Source organism: Oncorhynchus mykiss, unplaced genomic scaffold (genome assembly GCF_013265735.2).
Source record: "Oncorhynchus mykiss isolate Arlee unplaced genomic scaffold, USDA_OmykA_1.1 un_scaffold_173, whole genome shotgun sequence".
Classification (NCBI taxonomy): Eukaryota; Metazoa; Chordata; class Actinopteri; order Salmoniformes; family Salmonidae; genus Oncorhynchus; species Oncorhynchus mykiss.
Window position 1 is genome coordinate 54,248 of NW_023493670.1, and position 23,708 is coordinate 77,955.

General features: G+C 41.3%; 2 protein-coding genes across 2 annotated transcripts; both read left to right on the forward strand.

The window, feature by feature from the left end:
• Window positions 1–841: 841 nt before the first annotated feature.
• On the forward strand, window positions 842–2,762 carry LOC118947600 (zinc finger protein 135-like; the record flags this gene model as incomplete). Its single annotated transcript, XM_036972527.1, has 1 exon — window positions 842–2,762. A coding segment is annotated over one exon (1,254 nt), but the record flags the coding sequence as incomplete, so codon positions are not given.
• A 13,603-nt stretch (window positions 2,763–16,365) lies between these two features.
• On the forward strand, window positions 16,366–18,039 carry LOC118947601 (zinc finger protein 239-like; the record flags this gene model as incomplete). The annotated part of the gene is made up of 1 exon (XM_036972528.1): window positions 16,366–18,039. A coding segment is annotated over one exon (1,002 nt), but the record flags the coding sequence as incomplete, so codon positions are not given.
• Window positions 18,040–23,708: the final 5,669 nt, after the last annotated feature.

The window sequence follows — 23,708 nt, forward strand, 5'->3', positions numbered from 1 at the left end:
AGCCGGCCATGACCGGGAGAGCCATGAGGTGACGCACAATTGGCCAACAACCAGCGTCGTCCTGGTTGGGGGAGGGTTTGCCCAGTTGGGGTGTCCTTGTCCCATCACGCTCTAGCGACTCCTGTGGCGGCTGGGCACATGCACGCTGTCACGGTCGCCAGGTGTACAGTGTTTCCTCCAACACGTTGGTGTGGCTGGCTTCCGGGTTGGCTCTTGACGTTCGCCTCTCCCGAGATATTACAGGAGTTGCAGCGAGGAGACAAGACTGTAAACTAGCAATTTACAAAAAAGTTGTTTATAATAATATATATTTTAATCTGCCCCAAATATTTCATTATTTTTACTTTACCCGAAATATCATGACATTAGTGATTAGTCAAAATGTTAAAGATTTGTGAACAGCAATGTTTCGAACCCTTGAGACAACGGGGAGATGTTACTGATGTGCTTTGTGTCTGTCTCCAATGTAAAACATATTTTGGACTTCCACACCAAATTACTTCTCTACTTATTTTAGGTTTAAGGAAGTGTGTAGGTCACATTCTGTATCATACAGCTATGAGGGTTATATATTTAGAACCACCTGCTCAATAGGAATCCAGCGACTTCTGTGTCTTGTGTCCAAGAACTGTCTAGTTTTTTGTTTTCTGACTTCTAAAACAGAATGAATAAGTAATGTAAACTAAACAAATTACTAGGAAGCTCTACAACATAATCTGCTTTAAAATCACACCAAGATTGTTTTAAATTATGAAATGTTTGAGGGATCTGATTTGGATTAAACCTCATTGCAAGGCGGTTTTATCATGTGGAGGTTTCATTCAGGGCTCTCTTTAAATAAACACTGTCTTTGGCAGGAGAAAAACCAAACTCGGGGGAACAAGAGACATCCAAACCAGCAAGACGACACCTCTGCTCCCAGATTGGAAAGAGTTTTACCAAGTTAGGAAGCCTGAAAGCTCATGAGCGAATACACTCAGGGGAGAAGCCTTACCACTGCTACCATTGTGGAACTAGGTTTACCAAGTTAGGAAGCCTGAAAAGACATGAGAGGATACACACCGAAGCGAAGCCTTTCCATTGCACCCTGTGTGGAACGAGTTTTAACCTTTTAGGAAATCTGAAAAGACACGAGAGAATACATACAGGGGAGAAGCCTTTCCATTGCGCCCAGTGTGGAAAGCGTTTTAGCTTGTTAGGGAACCTGCAATCTCATGAGCGAATACACACAGGGGAGAAGCCATACCATTGCGCCCAGTGTGGAAATAGTTTTAGCGAATTAGGACACCTGAAAGTGCATGAGCGAATCCACACAGGTGAGAAGCCTTACAAATGCTCCCAGTGTGTAAAGAGATTTAGCCACTTAGGAAACCTGAATGAACACATGAGACTGCACACAGGAGAGAAGCCTTACCACTGCATCCAGTGTGGAAAGGGATTTAGCCACTTAGGAAGCCTGAAAGCTCATGAGCGAATACACACAGGGGAGAAGCCTTTCCATTGCACCCATTGTGGAAAGAGTTTTAGCCAGTTAGTTAACATGAAAAGACATCAGCGGATACACACGGGAGCAAAGCCTCACCATTGCTCCCAGTGTGGAAAGAGGTTTAGCCAGCCAGGAAAGCTGAAAGCTCATGAGCGAATACACACAGGGGAGAAGCCTTTCCATTGCTCCCAGTGTGGAAAGAGTTTTATGCGGTTAGACACCCTCAAAACTCATGAGCGAATACACACGGGGGAGAAGCCATACCATTGTGCCCAGTGTGGTGAGAGTTTTAGCCAGTCAGGAATCCTGAAAGCTCATGAGCGAACACACACAGGTGAGAAGCCTTTCCATTGCTCCCAGTGTGGAAAGAGTTTTAGCCACTTAAGAAATCTGAAAGCTCATGAGCGAACACATACAGGGGAGAAGCCTTTCAATTGCTCCCAGTGTGCAAAGCGTTTTACCCATTTAGGAAATCTGAAAGAACATGTGAGACTGCACACAGGGGAGAAATCTTACAAGTGCTCAGACTGTGGGAAAACATATTGCTCATCACAGTCACTTAAACGTCATGTGAGAATCCACACAGGAGAAAATAATTACTTATCCTAGTGTGTAAATTGATATTTCACATCACATTGACTTAAAATTCATCAGAGAACATACACAGTGCTCCCATTGTCTTATATTGTTGACTGAGAATGGGTTTACTTGTTTATACCATATGAAATTAAATTAATAATTGTACCAAGTATACTCAAACATATATTTGTATGTTTTTATTAGAAAACATTAATTGAATATGGAGTTGTCAGTTTCAATGTAGGATAGATCAGGTTCCATGTGTTTAAATTGTCATTTTTTAAACTTTGTGTGTGTTTATCTGGGTGTGTCATTCCTCCAGCACTACAGATAATCAAGTGATATTTGGATGTGATGCATTAGTTCCATTGTTGACATTTGCATTGTTGGCCCACTGATGATTTAATGACATGAAAATGTTCAGACTCTGTAATGGAAAATGTTAATTGTTTGTGTGTCCACATAACTGAGTATGTGACTAACCTTGTGAAACTGTCCTATTATAATCTCCTGTTCTTGGGAGTATCATTCTGTGTTGCAAACCAATTTGCACCTGTGTCCTTGTATGAACAAAGTCCCGCCCAGGAACAGGAAACTATAAAGATATGTGCTCATCACCCAATGCTTCAGGAATTCAGACTGTCTACACTGACACTGTTATTCTCTCTGAGCTCAGAAATAAAGAATATTGGTTTGACTTGGACTCCAGCAGATCCTTATTTTATAATATCCATCACAACTCTCCCACGGATTGCTGTTCCATTATTGTCAAAATGAAGAGTTCCTCTTTTGACTTTCCTGGGGTAATTTACAAGCCTCCCACTGGTTGAATAAACATTGTTTCCACGTCATTTCAACAAAACAAATCCACGTGATGATGTCAGATCAGTGTCGACAACTGATTGGATTTGTAAGCCATCAACATCAGGTATTTTTATTAATTTTTCTAAATCTAACGACAGGTGACATTTTGTGTTTCACCCAACTGGGAACCTAAATCTAACGACAGCTGACATTTTGTGTTTCATCCAACTGGGAACCTAAATCTAACGACAGGTGACATTTTGTGTTTCACCCAACTGGGAACCTAAATCTAACGACAGGTGACATTTTGTGTTGAATGTAAATAGAAACTAGATGTTGAACTGATGTCTGTGCCCAGTAGCTAAGTTTCCACCTGCTGTTAAAGTACTATCCCTCGGACATTACCTCTTACTTCTACCCCCTCCTTTTTCGAACATTCTGTTAAAAATCGCGCAACTTTTCAGCGTCCTGCTACTCATGCCAGGAATATAGTATATGCATATGATTAGTATGTGTGGATAGAAAACACTCTGAAGTTTCTAAAACTGGTTAAATCATGGCTGTGACTATAACAGATCGTGTGTTTCATTGAAAAACGCAAGAAAAACTGCTCTCTGAAAGCTAAAAATAATTTCCATAAGTCACTTTCATGCGTTGTTAAAAGAGGACAAAATTTAATATCGACCTGCATGCAATTCATACAAATTCCACACGATGTCGCCATTGTCGTCATTTTCAATTGAATTTTTTGTTGGAAAATCCAAGTATCTGGCATCCGTTTCTTCCAGTCTCCACCAGGACGCTGTAAATGTGGACAATGGCAGCCATTGATTTGCAGACGTGGAGCTATTGAATATACATCGCCCTGTAATCATTTTGATAGATTATAAACGTTTACTAATACCTAAAGTTGGATTACAAAAGGATTTCGAAGTGTTTTGTGAAAGTTTATCATCGACTTTTTTAATTTTAAAAAATGATGCAGCGTTAAAAAACGATGTTTTTTTCTGAATGACACAGCTTCCATAGAAAGCTATTTTGGGTATATATGGACCGATTTAAACGAAAAAAAGACCCAATAGTGATGTTTATGGGGCATATAGGAGTGCCAAGAAAGAAGCTTGTCAAAGGTAATGAATGTTTTATATTTTATTTCTGCGTTTTGTGCTGCGTCGGATAAGCAGAGTCTTTGTTTACGTCGCATTCAGGCATTTTCAGGTGGTGCATGCTATCAGATAATACCTTCTCATGCTTTCGCCGAAAAGCATTTTAAAAATCTGACTTGTTGGCTAGGTTCACAACGAGTGTAGCTTTAATTCAATACCCTGCTTGTGAATTTTGATCAAGGTTTGAGTTTTAACGAGTACATTTAGCATTTAGCTTAGCGCATTTGCATTTCCAGGTGCCTACTTGAGACATATGCGTCTCAAGTAGAATCAAGAATTAAAGCAGATAACCGCGCTGTTACGAACCGCGTGCACCTGGTCACCCAAAATAGTGCAACTTAAAGTATGTCCGTGTTTCTATCAAACACACTGTTAAAGTATGTCAGTGTTTCTATCAAGTAGCTAAGCTAAGCTATGTATTTTTTGCTGTGACATTCTGCATGACTAAATAAGAAATACAAGTTAAATGGGTTTCCATCGCATTTTCAACTCTACTGATGGTTTTAAAAAAGTGTTGCGTTATATAGAAAACGCGCTCTTGTCCCCGTGCACTGTAGCCAGCAGCGGGTGATTACAGGGATTATTATGGATAAGAGAGATTATTATTTCATCTGTAGCCTAATAAACGACATGGGTTCCCAAGTCGTAGTGGGAGGACCACACAACATATCATCACGTGACTCCAAGTTAACTAAGATGTGATGGTTATTATATAAATATTTGCTCATAAAGGAGTTTCCACCTCCATTTCTTGCTTATAAATGTTTACTGACACAAAATGATCCCACCATGTCAAACAAACTGACAAATCGTCTGTCAGCATTTATAAAAGTGTACAGGCATATCCTGTTTCCATCAGCCCGGTCATTACTTTTGAAATGGTTGGATCAATATCCACCTTCATGATGTGGATGAAGCCTGATTTGAAATGTCTGAGTAGTTCTATCTGATGTCATAATACACCCCTCTGATAATATTGTTAGGTTCTTATTTTTCAGAGTAATTAACCCACGGACACTAGAGAAGCTTTAACCAAGTTTAATTCTTCCCAAAGGGTCTGTACAGCTGTATTCAGACAGCAAAACAATTCTCTCCATCATAGTTACACAGAACACATATAACACACAGAACATATAACACACAGAACATATAACACACAGAACACACAGAACACATATAACACACAGAGCATATAGAACACATTTTCCCCCCACCTTTATTTAACCAGGTAGGCTAGTTGAGAACTAGTTCTCATTTGCAACTGCGACCTGGCCAAGATAAAGCAAAGCAGTGTGACACAGACAACAACACAGAGTTACACATGGATTAATCAATAAACAAGCCAATGACACAAACAAGTCAATGACACAGTAGAGAAAATAAAGTCTGTATACAGTGTGCGCAAAAGGCATGAGGAGGTAGGCAATAAATAGGCCATAGGAGCGAATAATTACAATTTAGCAGATTAACACTGGCGTGATAAATGAGCAGATGATGATGTGCAAGTAGAGATACTGGTCTGCAAATGAGCAGAAAAGTAAATCAAATAAAAAACAGTATGGTAGATTGGGTGGGCTATTTACAGATGGACTGTGTACAGCTGCAGCGATCGGTTAGCTGCTCAGATAGTTGATGTTTAAAGTTGGTGAGGGAAATAAAAGTCTCCAACTTCAGAGATGTTTGCAATTCGTTCCAGTCAGAGGCAGCAGAGAACTGGAAGGAACGGCGGCCAAACGAGGTGTTGGCTTTGGGGATGATCAGTGAGATACACCTGCTGGAACGTGTGCTACGGGTGGGTGTGGTTATCGTGACCAGTGAACTGAGATAAGGCGGAGCTTTACCTAGCTAATCTAACAATTTTTTCAGAATGGCACTAATTCCCCGATATCAGGGTACTCATGTCAACATGTTTGCTTTCAGAGCAGATTTGATTTATAAATTACCTGGAGCCAGTGGGTCTGGCGACGAATATGTAGCGAGGACCAGCCAACTAGAGCATATACAGTGGGGCAAAAAAGTATTTAGTCAGCCACCGATTGTGCAAGTTTTCACACTTAAAAAGACGAGAGAGGCCTGTAATTTTCATCATAGGTACACTTCAACTACGTCAGACAAAATGAGACAAAGAAAATCCAGAAAATCACATTGTAGGATTTTGAATGAATTTATTTGCAAATGATGGTGGAAAAGTAGTATTATTTTAATAAGTATTATACAGAGTCCCAAAACTTTCTGGAGTTACAGGATGCAAATTTCTATTTGAAAAAGCTAGCCTTTGCTTTCCTGACTGACTGCGTGTATTGGTTCCTAACTTCCCTGAAAAGTTGCATATCGCGGGGACTATTCAATGCTACAGGATGTTTTTGTGCGGGTCGAGGGCAGTCAGGTCTGAAGTGAAAAAGTGAACCAAGGGCTATATCTGTTCTTATTTCTACATGTTTTTGAAAGGTGCACGCTTTTTTAAGAACGACCAGGCACCCTCGACTGACGGGATTTGGTCAATATCCTTCCAGGATACCCGGGCCAGGTCGATTAGAAAGGCCTGCTCGCAGAAGTGTTTTAGGGAGCGTTTGACAGTGATGAGGGGTGGTCGTTTGAGGCAGTGATCCCTGAGATCCTGATTGAAAACACACATTAACACACTACCTATTCAGATAAGTATTTATTCATCGTCCACATATTCATATTGTAATGAAACAGCGGGGAGCAGGTCTTGAACCCTCGACCTTCGAGCCCGAGGACCGTCGCGCTATCGACTGTGCCGCAAAAGCTCGTGCGGCAGGGTCGATTTCCGCGCTTATAAACCCAGGGTCGTTACAATATTAAGCTTCTACGTCTGTGTACAGGGACGTATTAGTTGTAAGACGAAAGAGAAAATATATCAGCTTGTTATTAAATTATTATGACGTTCTTTCCAACACAAAAAGTGTCGTGACTATTGTTTCCAAACTGCGTTACCCACTCCAGTCAGCAGATGGCGATGAGCGTCTTTCAGGTGATGCTTCTTGCGTGACGTATAATGGACTGGACGGACGCTTCTTCAGGAACAACAACACGGCTACTCTTTCAACCACCTCGGTAGCTTGCTAGCCAACATGTAACTTACAGATTGACGTTTTAGACCATGTTTGTGTACATTCGGCAAACCCAGTGTTTAAAACACATGTCAGCTGACGTATCAACTGGTTAACTTTAATCTAATTTGCCTTTTCAATTTGCAAACGAGTTAAATATTGATACTGAGCCTAGCACTCGGCTAGTCGCTAATGCTAACTAGCTAGTTAACTAACATCCCCGACCATGAGTTCACTAAACTACTATTCCCCTGCTAAAGAAGAGGATGTCTGCTGTACGAAGAAAGAAGCTCTAGAGATGAACATTGTCGTGAAAGAAGAAGAAGAGGTGGATATTACAGTGAAAGGAGAGAAAGAACATTTTAGAATTAAAAAGGAAGCAGAGGAGGCTGTTACAGTGAAATAAGTTTTTATAGAGGAAGAGGATGCTGTCTCAATAAAGGTGAAGGAGGAAGAAGTTTTGGGAGTGAAAGAGGAGGAGACAGAAGATCAGATTAACACCAGTGAGTACTGTCTTAAACAGGGGCACAAACTATGCAGTTGTTGAACTAATGTGTGGTTTTAAAGTGGCATTCTACTGAAGTTCTACACTTGAATATGTTGTTCAGTACTGTAGGAATTGTTAAAGGGTCAATCTGCCATTGGTGCATATATTTTGGGGACTTTTAAATTAGATGTGTTGAATTCTTCATGTGATCTATATTAAAGTTCCCCTCATCTAGTATAGCAGGCTTTTAAAATGCAATATTGGTGCATCATTTCTACTTAAATATCAAAGGGATGCAACAGGCACCCATTTCGTGGAACAACCCTTTAACATTTGCATTTTAGGCCCCGTTTAGAGATATTAATGATAGTAAGACCCTTTGTGATTGTAATAGTAGATCATAAGTTCACCACCTGTTTAATGTTCTCATTCACACAGGAGAGAGACATGACTATTATGGATCCTCTGGGGAGCCCCAACAACATCCTGATGCTGACGAGGCAGAGAAGAGTCTCTCCAGATCAGAACACCAGATGGTACAGCTTGGTCTGGTCTAGCATACAGCTTGGTCTGGTCTAGCATACAGCTTGGTCTGGTCTAGCATACAGCTTGCTCTATCTGGGTCTGGGCTGGGTTTCTGTAAAGGCACTTCATGACATCAGCATCCATAATGATATGTGTCTGTCTCCCCTCTTTATGGTTACCAGGACAACGCTAGCCCTTCCTCCCTCCCAGAGTCCCCGTGTCGTGCCTCTCCCGGTAGCACCTTACTGCTGGGTATGAAGAGGTTGTCTGTGCTGCTGGTGGACTGCAGGAAAACAACGGGGCTGAGTGGAACTGTGAGAGGAGGAGAAGAGAAGAAAGGATCAGATTTGACACATCAAAGTAAGTGCTGTAGTTTAGTTTGAACAAATTAAATAGATCTGCCATCTAGTATGTTACCAGGTATATTTCCACTACAGTAGACAGAGTTCTGTTAGTTGTGTTAGGTTCTTAAATAAACAAACAGAGTAAATAAACTCGGGGACGGTTGGTAAAGCTTAAACCAAGTTTAAATCACCCATTGGGTCTTACAGCTGCATGAGACAAGCAACCTATTCACACCAGCGCTGGTATTTAACCCTTCCAAGGCTCCGAGTCTCCTCCTCACATATGGTCAGACCAATACCTCTCTTACTGCTAGGCAGAACTGTAGTGATGACTGTTCTTTCTCCCTTCATCTGACCTCATCCTCAAATTCCTTCATCCTCCCTTACGCAGAGCTGTCCTGTTGACTCGTACCGGTATGTGACCCCACCCCTCCTTTCCATGTGATCCCTGATGTCTAACAATAACATGTTCTTTCTCACTTCATCTGACCTCATCCTTGAATTCCTTAATCCTCCCTAACTCAGAGCTGTCCTGTTGACTCGTACCGGTCTGTGACCCCACCCCTGCTTTTCATATGAGCCCTGATGTCAATAACATGTTCTGACAGTATTTACATGTCCGACACCTTCTCTCTCTCTCTCTCTCCCTGATGTCAACAACATGTTCTGACAGTATTTACATGTCCGACACCTTCTCTCTCTCTCTCTCTCCCTGATGTCAACAACATGTTCTGACAGTATTTACATGTCCGGCACCTTCTCTCTCTCTCTCCCTGATGTCAACAACATGTTCTGACAGTATTTACACGTTCGGCACCTTCTCTCTCTCTCTCTCTCCCGCCGTGACATCATCAAGGATGTTTGAAGTTTATAGGTCAAAACCCATCAGTTGACATGAAGATAGACTGCAAAAATATTTCCTTAAAATCATGATGGATGTTACATTGCCTGTCCCATTTCCTTTAAATCATGATGGATGTTACATTGCCTGTCCCATTTCCTTAAAAACATGATGGGTGTTACATTGCCTGTCCCATTTCCTTAAAATCATGATGGATGTTACATTGCCTGTCCCATTTCCTTATAATCATGATGGGTGTTACATCACCTGTCCCATTTCCTTAAAATCATGATTGGTGTTACATCACCTGTCCCATTTCCTTAAAATCATGATGGATGTTACATTGCCTGTCCCATTTCCTTATAATCATGATGGATGTTACATTGCCTGTCCCAGTCAACCCCCGTATCTTTACCAGACTGTAGAACAGGCAAACTAAACTCCAGACCCCTCAATGTGGTCTGTATTGCTTCATTAACATCTGATCTACAGAACTTGTTAAAAAATGGCAATAAAACAAGCGCCGTAAAACAAGCTCTTTAAAAGCCATGAAATAGGGTTATGGTTAGGGGTTAGGGGTTATGGTTAGGGTTAGGGTTATGGTTAGGGGTTAGGGTTATGGGTTATGGTTAGGGGTATGGTTAGGGGTTAGGGTTATGGTTATGGTTAGGGGTTAGGGGTTATGGTTAGGGGTTAGGGTTATGGTTATGGTTAGGGGTTAGGGGTTAGGGGTTATGGTTAGGGTTATGGTTATGGTTAGGGGTTATGGTTATGGTTAGGGTTATGGTTAGGGGTTATGGTTATGGTTAGGGGTTATGGTTATGGTTAGGGGTTATGGTTAGGGGTTATGGTTAGGGTTATGGTTAGGGTTATGGTTAGGGTTATGGTTAGGGGTTATGGTTAGGGTTATGGTTAGGGGTTAGGGGTTATGGTTAGGGTTATGGTTATGGTTATGGTTAGGGTTATGGTTATGGTTATGGTTAGGGGTTATGGTTAGGGTTATGGTTATGGTTAGGGGTTAGGGTTATGGTTATGGTTATGGTTATGGTTAGGGGTTATGGTTAGGGTTATGGTTAGGGTTATGGTTATGGGTTATGGTTATGGTTATGGTTAGGGGTTATGGTTAGGGTTAGGGTTAGGGTTAGGGGTTAGGATTAGGGTTAGGGTTAGGGTTAGGGTTATGAAATAGGACTGAATGAAAAGCTTTTCTTGTGAGACTTGGCCTCCGTCTCTAATGGACAAAATGTATTACATTTCCTACTCTAACAGGTCAAATGAACTCCAACATACATATACTATATAGACCTTAAAGAACATGGTTTAATATATATATACTATATAGACCTTAACAGAACATGGTTTAATATATATATACTATATAGACCTTAACAGAACATGGTTTAATATATATATACTATATAGACCTTAAAGAACATGGTTTAATATATATATACTATATAGACCTTAAAGAACATGGTTTAATATATATATATACTATATAGACCTTAAAGAACATGGTTTCATATATATATATATATATATACTATATAGACCTTAAAGAACATGGTTTAATATATATACTATATAGACCTTAAAGAACATGGTTTAATATATATACTATATAGACCTTAAAGAACATGGTTTAATATATATATACTATATAGACCTTAACAGAACATGGTTTAATATATATACTATATAGACCTTAAAGAACATGGTTTAATATATATATATACTATATAGACCTGAAAGAACATGGTTTAATATATATATATACTATATAGACCTTAAAGAACATGGTTTAATATATATATACTATATAGACCTGAAAGAGCATGGTTTAATATATATATACTATATAGACCTTAAAGAACATGGTTTAATATATATATACTATATAGACCTTAAAGAACATGGTTTAATATATATATACTATATAGACCTTAAAGAACATGGTTTAATATATATATACTATATAGACCTTAACAGAACATGGTTTAATATATATATACTATATAGACCTTAACAGAACATGGTTTAATATATATACTATATAGACCTTAACAGAACATGGTTTAATATATATATATACTATATAGACCTTAAAGAACATGGTTTAATATATATATACTATATAGACCTTAAAGAACATTGTTTCATTTGGAAATGACTCACTTTATTGTTCATGTTTCTGACATCAGTGTGCTGCTTACAGTTTAGCTTCCTCCTCTATCCCCATAATGGACTCAAACTAGTGATCCTCTGCTTCTCATCACATGTGACCGCTCTCCTTGACAATGAACCGATGGAGCTATAGAAAAGGTACCAGTTGGACAGCTCCATCTGTGACGTTTCAAGCTGTGGAGTGAGTTTAAAAGGTACCAGTTGGACAGCTCCATCTGTGACGTTTCAAGCTGTGGAGTGAGTTTATGGCACGTTCTCACCTCCGTTACACATGTTCAGGTTGACTTTCCCACGGAATCAACCATATATGAACGCTGCCCCACATATATACAGTACCAGTCAACAGTTAGGACACAACTACTCATTCAAGGGTTTTTCTTCGTTTTTACTATTTTATAAATTGTAGAATAGTAGTGAAGACATCAAAACTATGAAATAACACTTATGGAATCATACAGTAACCAAAAGTGTTAAACTAATTATTCAAAGTAGCCACCCTTTGCCTTGCACACTCTTGGCCTTCTCTCAACCAGCTTCATGAGGAAGTCACCTGGAATGCATTTCAATTCATTAACAGATGTGCCTTGGTAATTTGTGGAATTTCTTTCCTTCTTAATGCGTTTGAGCCAATCAGTTGTGTTGTGACAAGGTAGGGTGGTGTTTAGAAGACCAAGTCCATATTATGGCAAGAACAGTTCAAATAAGCAAAGAGAAACGACAGTCCATCATTACTTTTAAGACATGAAGGTCAATCAAGAAAATTACGAACTTCGAAAGTTTCTTCAAGTACAGTCGCAAAAACAATCAGGCGCTATGATGAAACTGGCTCTCATGAGGACCTCCACAGGAAAGGAAGACCCAGAGTTACCTCTGCTATGAGGAAACTGGCTCTCATGAGGACCTCCACAGGAAAGGAAGACCCAGAGTTACCTCTGCTATGATGAAACTGGCTCTCATGAGGACCTCCACAGGAAAGGAAGACCCAGAGTTACCTCTGCTATGATGAAACTGGCTCTCATGAGGACCTCCACAGGAAAGGAAGACCCAGAGTTACCTCTGCTGCAAAGGATCATTTTGTTAGAGTTACCAGCCTCAGAAATTGCAGCCCAAATAAAAGCTTCAGAGTTCAAGTAACAGACACATTCTCAACAACATCTGTTCAGAGGAGACTGCGTGAATCAGGCCTTCGTGGTCGAATTGCTGCAAAGAAACTACTACTAAAGGACACCAATACTAAGAAGAGACTTGCTTGGGCCAAGAAACACGAGCAATAAACCTTAGACCTGTGTAAATCTGTCCTTTGGTCTGATGAATCCAAATTTGAGATTGGGTTCAAACCGCCACGTCTTTGTGAGACGCAGAGTAGAATGATCTCTGCATGCGTGGTTCCCACCGTGAAGCATGGAGGAGGGGGTGTGATGGTGTGGGGGTGCTTTGCTGATGACACTGTCAATGATTTTTTAGAATTCATTGCACACTTAACCAGGTTGGCTACCACAGCGATACACCACCCCGTCTGGTTTTGGCTTAGTGGGACTATCATTTGTTTTTCAATGGGACAATGACCCAAAACACACCTCCAGGCTGTGTAAGGGCAATTTGACCAACGAGAGTGATTGAATGCTGCATCAGATGTCTTGGCCTCCACAATCACCCAACCTCAACCCATTTGAGATGAAGTGAAGGAAAGCAACCAATAAGTGCTTAACATATGTGGGAACTCCTTCAAGACGTTTGGAAAAAAGCATTTCAGGTGAAGCTGGTTGAGAGAATGCCAAGAGCGTGCAAAGCTGTCATCAAGGCAAAGGGGGGCTACTTTGAATAATCTCAAATATAAAATATACTTTGATTTGTTTAACACTTTTTTGGTTTCTACATGATTCTGTATGTGTTACTTCGTAGTTTTGATGTCTTCACCATTATTCTACAATGTGGAAAATAGCAAAAAAGAAAAACCCTTGAATGAGGAGGTGTGTCCAACCTTTTGACTGGTTCTATATACAGTGCAGGTCAGAAGTTTACATACAATTTAGCCAATCTTACCTGCCTAACCACTACTTACCTAATTTAGCACCACCTAGTGCCCTAACCAAAATACAGGGGGGGGTCCACCCAGGTCTTACCTAGTGTGCCTAGACAGTAAATGTACTACGGGTATATGGATGCCCGCGGGCCTCTTGCCTAAGCACTCCCTAGGTGCCTTCCCCTTCCCCCCTGGGAACAAATTAAACACTTCACAAACACACAGAAACACAGGACATCAAATAGGCTATGACTGAGCAACAAACTCAAACAGAACCTACCTATTTGCTCCCATCTACAACTAACATAATACATACCAACTGCCTGAGAAACAACCAACATATGCTATAACCATCAGCCTCTTCTCTCAGCAATCATCTTTCTTCAATGATCTCTCAGCAATCATCTTTCTTCAATGAGCTCTCAGCAATCATCTTTCTTCAATGAGCTCTCAGCAATCATCTTTCTTCAATGAGCTCTCAGCAATCATCTTTCTTCAATGAGCTCTCAGCAATCATCTTTCTTCAATGAGCTCTCAGCAATCATCTTTCTTCAATGATCTCTCTTCCAAACAGAACAATGGCTTTCATATAGCTTCTGAAGGAATGGGTAATTGGAGACAGCTGCATCTTGACAAGGGGGCGGGGTCAGTTCCAATTAGCCATGGAGTCGACCAATCAGCTGCTTAGGGGATTTCAGGAAGCCGTCCTGAAACAGACATAACAAACCACAACCCAGAAACTGGGGAACGTAACAATCACCACTTTATTTTAAGAATGTGAAATGTCAGAATAATAGTCACATTCCCAGTGGGTCAGAAGTTTACATGCACTCAATTAGTATTTGGTAGCATTGCCTTTAAATAGTTTTTCTTGGGTCACATGTTTCAGGTAGCCTTCCACAAGCTTCCCACAATAAGTTGAGTGAATTTTGGCCCATTCCTCCTGCCAGAGCGGGTGTAACAGAGACAGGTTTGTAGGCCTCCTTGCTCGCACACACTTTTTCAGTTCTGCCCACAAATGTTCTATAGGATTGAGGTCAGGGCTTTGTGATGGCCACTCCAATACCTTGAATTTGTTGTCCTTAAGCCATTTTGCCACACCTTTGGAAGTATGTTTGGGGTCGTCGTCCATTTTGGAAGATCCGTTTGCCACCAAGCTTTAACATCCTGATTGATGTCTTGAGATGCTACTTCAATATATCCACATAATTGTCCTGCCTCATGATGCCATCTATTTTGTGAAGTTCACCAGTCCCTCCTGCAGCGAAGCACCCCCACAACATGATGCTGCCACCCCCCGCGCTTCACAGTTGGGATGGTGTTGTTCGGCTTGCAAGCCCCCCCCTTTTTTCCTCCAAACGCAACGATGGTCATTATGGCCAAACGGTTCTACTTTTGTTTCATCAGACCAGAGGACATTTCTCCAAAATGTACGACCTGTTTCGCAGCCGGCCATGACCGGGAGAGCCATGAGGTGACGCACAATTGGCCAACAACCAGCGTCGTCCTGGTTGGGGGAGTGTTTGCCCAGTTGGGGTGTCCTTGTCCCATCACGCTCTAGCGACTCCTGTGGCGGCTGGGCACATGCACGCTGTCACGGTCGCCAGGTGTACAGTGTTTCCTCCAACACGTTGGTGTGGCTGGCTTCCGGGTTGGCTCTTGACGTTCGCCTCTCCCGAGATATTACAGGAGTTGCAGCGAGGAGACAAGACTGTAAACTAGAAATTTACAAAAAAGTTGTTTATAATAATATATATTTTAATCTGCCCCAAATATTTCATTATTTTTACTTTACCCGAAATATCATGACATTAGTGATTAGTCAAAATGTTAAAGATTTGTGAACAGCAATGTTTCGAACCCTTGAGACAACGGGGAGATGTTACTGATGTGCTTTGTGTCTGTCTCCAATGTAAAACATATTTTGGACTTCCACACCAAATTACTTCTCTACTTATTTTAGGTTTAAGGAAGTGTGTAGGTCGCATTCTGTATCATACAGCTATGAGGGTTATATATTTAGAACCACCTGCTCAATAGGAATCCAGCGACTTCTGTGTCTTGTGTCCAAGAACTGTCTAGTTTTTTGTTTTCTGACTTCTAAAACAGAATGAATAAGTAATGTAAACTAAACAAATTACTAGGATGCTCTACAACATAATCTGCTTTAAAATCACACCAAGATTGTTTTAAATTATGAAATGTTTGAAAAATGGCCTCGGGTTATTGAGGGATCTGATTTGGATTAAACCTCATTGCAAGGCGGTTTTATCATGTGGAGGTTTCATTCAGGGCTCTCTTTAAATAAACACTGTCTTTGGCAGGAGAAAAACCAAACTCGGGGGAACAAGAGACATCCAAACCAGCAAGACGACACCTCTGCTCCCAGATTGGAAAGAGTTTTACCAAGTTAGGAAGCCTGAAAGCTCATGAGCGAATACACTCAGGGGAGAAGCCTTACCACTGCTACCAGTGTGGAACTAGGTTTACCAAGTTAGGAAGCCTGAAAAGACATGAGAGGATACACACCGAAGCGAAGCCTTTCCATTGCACCCTGTGTGGAACGAGTTTTAACCTTTTAGGAAATCTGAAAAGACACGAGAGAATACATACAGGGGAAAAGCCTTTCCATTGCGCCCAGTGTGGAAAGCGTTTTAGCTTGTTAGGGAACCTGCAATCTCATGAGCGAATACACACAGGGGAGAAGCCATACCACTGCATCCAGTGTGGAAAGGGATTTAGCCACTTAGGAAGCCTGAAAGCTCATGAGCGAATACACACAGGGGAGATTAAACCTCATTGCAAGGCGGTTTTATCATGTGGAGGTTTCATTCAGGGCTCTCTTTAAATAAACACTGTCTTTGGCAGGAGAAAAACCAAACTCGGGGGAACAAGAGACATCCAAACCAGCAAGACGACACCTCTGCTCCCAGATTGGAAAGAGTTTTACCAAGTTAGGAAGCCTGAAAGCTCATGAGCGAATACACTCAGGGGAGAAGCCTTACCACTGCTACCAGTGTGGAACTAGGTTTACCAAGTTAGGAAGCCTGAAAAGACATGAGAGGATACACACCGAAGCGAAGCCTTTCCATTGCACCCTGTGTGGAACGAGTTTTAACCTTTTAGGAAATCTGAAAAGACACGAGAGAATACATACAGGGGAAAAGCCTTTCCATTGCGCCCAGTGTGGAAAGCGTTTTAGCTTGTTAGGGAACCTGCAATCTCATGAGCGAATACACACAGGGGAGAAGCCATACCACTGCATCCAGTGTGGAAAGGGATTTAGCCACTTAGGAAGCCTGAAAGCTCATGAGCGAATACACACAGGGGAGAAGCCTTTCCATTGCACCCATTGTGGAAAGAGTTTTAGCCAGTTAGTTAACATGAAAAGACATCAGCGGATACACACGGGAGCAAAGCCACACCATTGCTCCCAGTGTGGAAAGAGGTTTAGCCAGCCAGGAAAGCTGAAAGCTCATGAGCGAATACGAACAGGGGAGAAGCCTTTCCATTGCTCCAAGTGTGGAAAGAGTTTTATGCGGTTAGACACCCTCAAAACTCATGAGCGAATACACACGGGGGAGAAGCCATACCATTGTGCCCAGTGTGGTGAGAGTTTTAGCCAGTCAGGAATCCTGAAAGCTCATGAGCGAACACACACAGGTGAGAAGCCTTTCCATTGCTCCCAGTGTGCAAAGCGTTTTACCCATTTAGGAAATCTGAAAGAACATGTGAGACTGCACACAGGGGAGAAATCTTACAAGTGCTCAGACTGTGGGAAAACATATTGCTCATCACAGTCACTTAAACGTCATGTGAGAATCCACACAGGAGAAAATAATTACTTATCCTAGTGTGTAAATTGATATTTCACATCACATTGACTTAAAATTCATCAGAGAACATACACAGTGCTCCCATTGTCTTATATTGTTGACTGAGAATGGGTTTACTTGTTTATACCATATGAAATTAAATTAATAATTGTACCAAGTATACTCAAACATATATTTGTATGTTTTTATTAGAAAACATTAATTGAATATGGAGTTGTCAGTTTCAATGTAGGATAGATCAGGTTCCATGTGTTTAAATTGTCATTTTTTAAACTTTGTGTGTGTTTATCTGGGTGTCATTCCTCCAGCACCACAGATTAATTAACAAGTGATATTTGGATGTGATGCATTTGTTCCATTGTTGACATTTGCATTGTAGCCCACTGATGATTTAATGAAATGAAAATGTTCAGACTCTGTAATGGAAAATGTTAATTGTTTGTGTGTCCACATAACTGAGTATGTGACTAACCTTGTGAAACTGTCCTATTATAATCTCCTGTTCTTGGGAGTATCATCCTGTGTTGCAAACCAATTTGCACCTGTGTCCTTGTATGAATAAAGTCCCGCCCAGGAACAGGAAACTATAAAGATATGTGCTAATCACTCAATGCTTCAGGAATTCAGGCTGTCTACACTGCGCTGTGTAACTGTTATTCTCTCTGAGCTCAGAAATAAAGAATCTTGGTTTGACTTAGACTCCAGCAGATCATTATTTTATAATATCTAACAGAACTCTCCCAAGGATTGCTGTTAAGTAATGTAAACATTGCAGTAATTACCAGGAAGCTCTACATTGGTTTTAACATCACACTAAGATTGTTAAAACCGGCCTCAGGTTATTGAGAGATCTGATTTAGGATTTACCCTCGCAGCAAGGTTGTTTTATCATGTGGTTTCATTCTGGTCTCTATTTAAAATAACACTGTCTTTGGCAGGAGAAAGACCAGACACAGAGGATCCATAGCCAGGGACGTCCAAACCAGCAAGAAGACACCAGTACTCCCACTGTAGAAAGGGTTGTAACCGGTTATGGGACCTGAAACAACATGAGAAAATACACACAGGGGAGAAGCCTTACCACTGCTCCCAATGTGGAAAGAATTTTAACGATTTAGGGAACTTGAAACAACATGAGAGAATACACACAGGGGAGAAGCCATACCACTGCTCCCAGTGTGGAAAGTGTTTCAACCAGTCAGGGCAGCTGAATCGACATGAGAGAATACACACAGGAGAGAAGCCGTACTACTGCTCCAAGTGTGGAAAGAGTTTCAAACGACCTTGTCATCTGAAACGGCATGAGAGTATACACACAGGGGAGAAGCCTTACCACTGCTCCCAATGTTTAAAGAGTTTCAAACGTCCTTGTCATCTGAAACGGCATGAGAGAATACACACAGGGGAGAAGCCTTATCACTGCTCACAGGGTGCAAAGCGTTTGCCCATTTACGAAGCCTGAAGGAACAGATGAGACCTCACACAGGGCGGAGAATGCTTACAAAAGCCCAGACTGTGGGAAAACATATTACTCATCACAGTCACTTAAATGTCATGAGATAATCCACACAGAAGAGAATAATTACTTGTATATTGATATTTCACATCTCATTGACTTAAAATTCATCAGAGAACATAGAACAGAGAACCCGTTGTCTTATATTGTTGACTGACAATGTGTTTACCTGTCTTTACCAGATGAAATTAAATGGTACAGGGTATACTCAAACATATATTTGCATGTTTTTTATCAGAAAACATGAATTGAATATGGAGTCTGTCAGTTTGAATATAAAGAAGATCAGGTTCCTTCTTTTAAACTCCTTTTTTTAAACTCTTTGTGTGTGTTTATCTGGGTGTGTCATTCCTCCAGCACTACAGATAATACAGTAATATTTGGATGTGATGCATTTGTTCCATTGTTGACATTTGCATTGTTGGCCCACTGATGATTTAATGAAATGAAAATGTTCAGACTCTGTAATGGAAAATGTTAATTGTTTGTCTGTCCACATAACTGAGTATGTGACTAACCTTGTGAAACTGTCCTATTATAAGCTCCTGTTCTTGGGAGTATCATTCTGTGTTGCAAACCAGCTGCACCTGCATCCTTGTATGAATAAAGTCCCTCCCAGGAACAGGAAACTATGAAGATATGTGCTCATCACCCAATGCTTCAGGCATTCAGACGGTCTACACTGCGCTGTGTAACTCTGTTATTCTCTCTGAGCTCAGAAATAAAGAATCTTGGTTTGACTTGGACTCCAGCAGATCCTTATTTTATAATATCCACCACAACTCTCCCACAGATTGCTGTTTATCATTGTCTCAATGAAGAGTTCCTCTTTCGACTTTCCTGGGGGCATTTACAACGCTCCCACTGGTTGAATAAACATTGTTACCCGATTGATGAGATTATTATGGATGAGAGCAATTATTGTATTTGTCAAATGGCAACCAAGCATCGGTCATCATGTCACCAGATTAAGACCCTCAAAATGTATTGGAATTGAGCATCAAGCTCATCACATGTATTTTCACCACCCTGTGAGGTTTATAACTTATTTCATCTGTAGCCTAATAAACTACATGGTTTTCCAAGTTTTAGAGGGAGGACCACACAACATATCATCACGTGACTCCAAGTTAACTAAGACATGATGGTTATTATATAAATATTTGTACATAAAGGAGTTTCCACCTCCATTTCTCACTAAAACGTTTTTACTGACACAACCCACCATGTCAAACGAACTAACATATCGTCTGTCACCATTTATAAAAATATTCAGGCATAACCTGTTTCCATCAGCCCAGTCATTACTTTGGAAATGGTTGGATCAATATCCACCTTCATGATGTGGATGAAGCCTGATTTGGAATGTCTGAGTAGTTCTATCTGATGTCATAATACACCCCTCTGATAGTGATACATTTGTTACTTACAGGGCACCACTGCCCCTGACCAGCTGAATGCAGGTGGGCTCTCCTGTCAACATGGGGCTCCTGCTGCAGGTAGCCTAGCGGTTAACAGTGTTGGGCCAGTAACTGAAAGATCCCTTGTTTGAATCCCAGAGAGGACTAGGTGGAAAATCTGTCAATGTGCCCTTGAGGGCTGCAACAGGAGCCTCATGTTGACAGGAGAGCCCACCTGCACTCAGCTGGCCAGGTGTCTTAACAGGAACAAGCTTGGCACACCTGTATTTTTTCCCATTCTTCTCTGCAGATCCTCTCAACCTCTGTCAGGTTGGATGGGGAGCGTCGCTGCACAGCTATTTTCAGGTCTCTCCAGAGATGTTCGATCGGGTTCAAGTCCAGGCTCTGGCTGGGCCACACAAGGACATTCAGAGACTTGTCCCGAAGCCACTTCTGCGTTGTCCTTTGTCTGTGTGCTTAGGGTTGTTGTCCTGTTGGAAGGTGAACCTTTGCCCCAGTCTGAGGTCCTGCGTGCTCTGGAGCAGGTGTTCATATATTATCTCTCTGTACTTTATTTTTATTTAATTTATTTATTATTGAACCTTTATTTAACTTGGCAAGTCAGTTAAGAACAAATTCTTATTTACAACGGCGGCCAACCAAAAGGCAAAAGGCCTCCTATGGTGGCTGGGATTCAAAACAAGGATACATCCCTAGCCAAGGTCCTTCTTCAGTGGCTTCTTCCTTGCTGAGCGGCCTTTCAGGTTATGTTGATATAGGACTCATTTTACTATGGATATAGATATTTTTGTACCTGTTTCCTCCAGCATCTTCACAAGGTTGCTGTTGTTCTGGGACTGGTTTGCACTTTTCGCACCAACATATGTTGATCTCTAGGAGACAGAACAAGTCTCCTTCCTGAGCGGTATGACGGCTGTGTGGTCCCATGGTGTTTATACTTGCATATACTATAGTTTGTCAACAAGACATTTGTGGAGTGGTTGAAAACCGAGTTTTAATGACTCCAACCTAAGTGTATGTAAACATCCCTTGTATAGCCTCCACTCTGTACTGGTACCCCCTGTATATAGCCTCCACATTGACTCTGTACTGGTACCCCCTGTATATAGCCTCCACATTGACTCTGTACTGGTACCTCCTGTATATAGCCTCCACATTGACTCTGTACTGGTACCCCCTGTATATAGTCTCCACATTGACTCGGTACTGGTACCTCCTGTATATAGCCTCCACATTGACTCTGTACTGGTACCCCCTGTATATAGTCTCCACATTGACTCGGTACTGGTACCTCCTCTATATATATCCTCTGATTGAGAACCAATCTAGGCAACCATAGACTTACCTAGACACCTAACATGAACACAACCCCATAAATCTAATAAACCCCTAGACAAGACGAAACACATAAATCACCCATGTCACACCCTGGCCTAACCAAAATAATAAAGAAAACAAAGATAACTAAGGACAGGGCGTGACAGTACCTCCCCCCCCCCCCCCCCCCCCCCCCCCCCCAAAGGTGCGGACTCCCGGCCGCACACCAAACCCATAGGAGAGGGTCTGGGTGGGCGTCTGTCCACTGTGGCGGCTCTGGTGCGGGACGTGGACGCCACTCTACCATAGTCTTAGTCCGCTTTCTTAGCGTCATTTGAGTGGCGACCCTCGCCGCCGACCTTGGCCTAGTAACCCTAACAAAGGGCCCACCTGGACTGAGGGCTGCCTCATTACTGAGGAAGCTCAGGACCGAGGGGTAGCTCAGGTAATGTCTACACCTCAGGCCTGAACTACCCCTCGGTACTGAGCTACTTTTTAAAACTTTTTATTTTGGGAATATTTTCTCAACCCTTATTTTTCTTATCTACGTTGTTGGTTAAGGGCTTGTCAGTAAGCATTTCACGTTACGATCTACACCTGTTGTATTCAGCGCATGTGACAAATAATATTTGATTGTAACTAAATATGAAGTATGTCAGTTTCAATGTTACGGTCTAATGATTCAATTATATTTCTGAAACTCAGGCTGTGTGTGTTTATCTGCGTCATTCCTTGATCATTCCTTGTGGTCCTGTAGCTCAGTTGGTGGAGTATAGTGCTTGTTAAACCAGGGTAGTGGGTTTGATTCCTGGGACCACCCATATGTAAAGTGTTTGCACACATGACTGCAAATCCCTTTGGATAAAAGTGTCTGCTAAATGGCAGATACATATATCCACTCAGAACAGCCTCAATTCGTCGGGGCATGGACTCTACAAGGTGTTGAAAGCATTCCACAGGGATGCTGGCCCATGTTGACTCCAATGCTTCCCACAAATGTGTCAAATTGGCTGGGTGTCCTTTGGGTGCAGTGGGGTCTCATTAGAGGAGGAAGAGGAGGACCATCGTCCTCAGTTATTTTCAGAAAAATAAAAATGGTAAAATATTTAAAAGTGGTCCTTTTTAGATAAAACTATACTAAATATAATCACGTCACCAAATAATTTATTAAAACATACTATTTTGCATCCTCCATCCTCCTCTGGGTACATTGACTTCAATACAAAACCTTGGAGGCTCATGGTTCTCAAGCTCTTCCATAGACTTACACAGTAATTATGACAACTTCCGGAGGACGTCCTCCAACCTATCAGAGCTCTTGCAGCATGAACTGACATGATGTCCAACCAATGAAAGGATCAGATAATGTATCTAGAACTGAAAGCATAAGCTACAGCTAGCTAGCACTGCAGTGCATAACATGTGGTGAGTAGTTGACTAAAAGAGAGAAAAATACAATAGTTGAACAGTTTTGAACAAATTATTTTATTCCAAAATGAAGGAGAAGCGAGAGAGAGATATTTCGTCATTTATTTTCCACTTTCAGTTTCACTTACTTAGCTAGCAAATGCAGCTATCTAGTTTAGTCTACTCAAACACTTGGCTCAAACAGAGGGATGCTATGTTAGCTAGCTGGCTATGACTATCCAACACAACACTGGAACTTTTCCAAGTCAAGGCAAGCTTTTGGTTTTACTAATTTATTGCCACTGGGACCCGCCAAGGTAAGTGCTAAACTGCTTACTGACTGTACACTGTAATGTTACTGCATGATTGTAGCAGGTTTACTAACGAGTTAGTTCTATTAGCTCTGTTGACTATGATGTTACTTTAGCTAATATGGTGACAACAATGTAAGCTGTGTGTTTCAGTTATGAAATGGTTTGGCTTGGAAAGGTTTTTTTGCCTGGTCACATACAGCTGATGTGTTGTGCATTGAAGTACAGAAACAAAGGGAGAAGGTGATAAGAGGAGAGCACATAGATGCAAGAAGGAATACAACGTGTCTGTAATGAAAGTGAACTGTGTTTTTGCATGATCAGGGGTGTATTCATTCCGCCGATTCTGTTGACAAACGTTTAAATGGAACAAAACGGGGATAAACA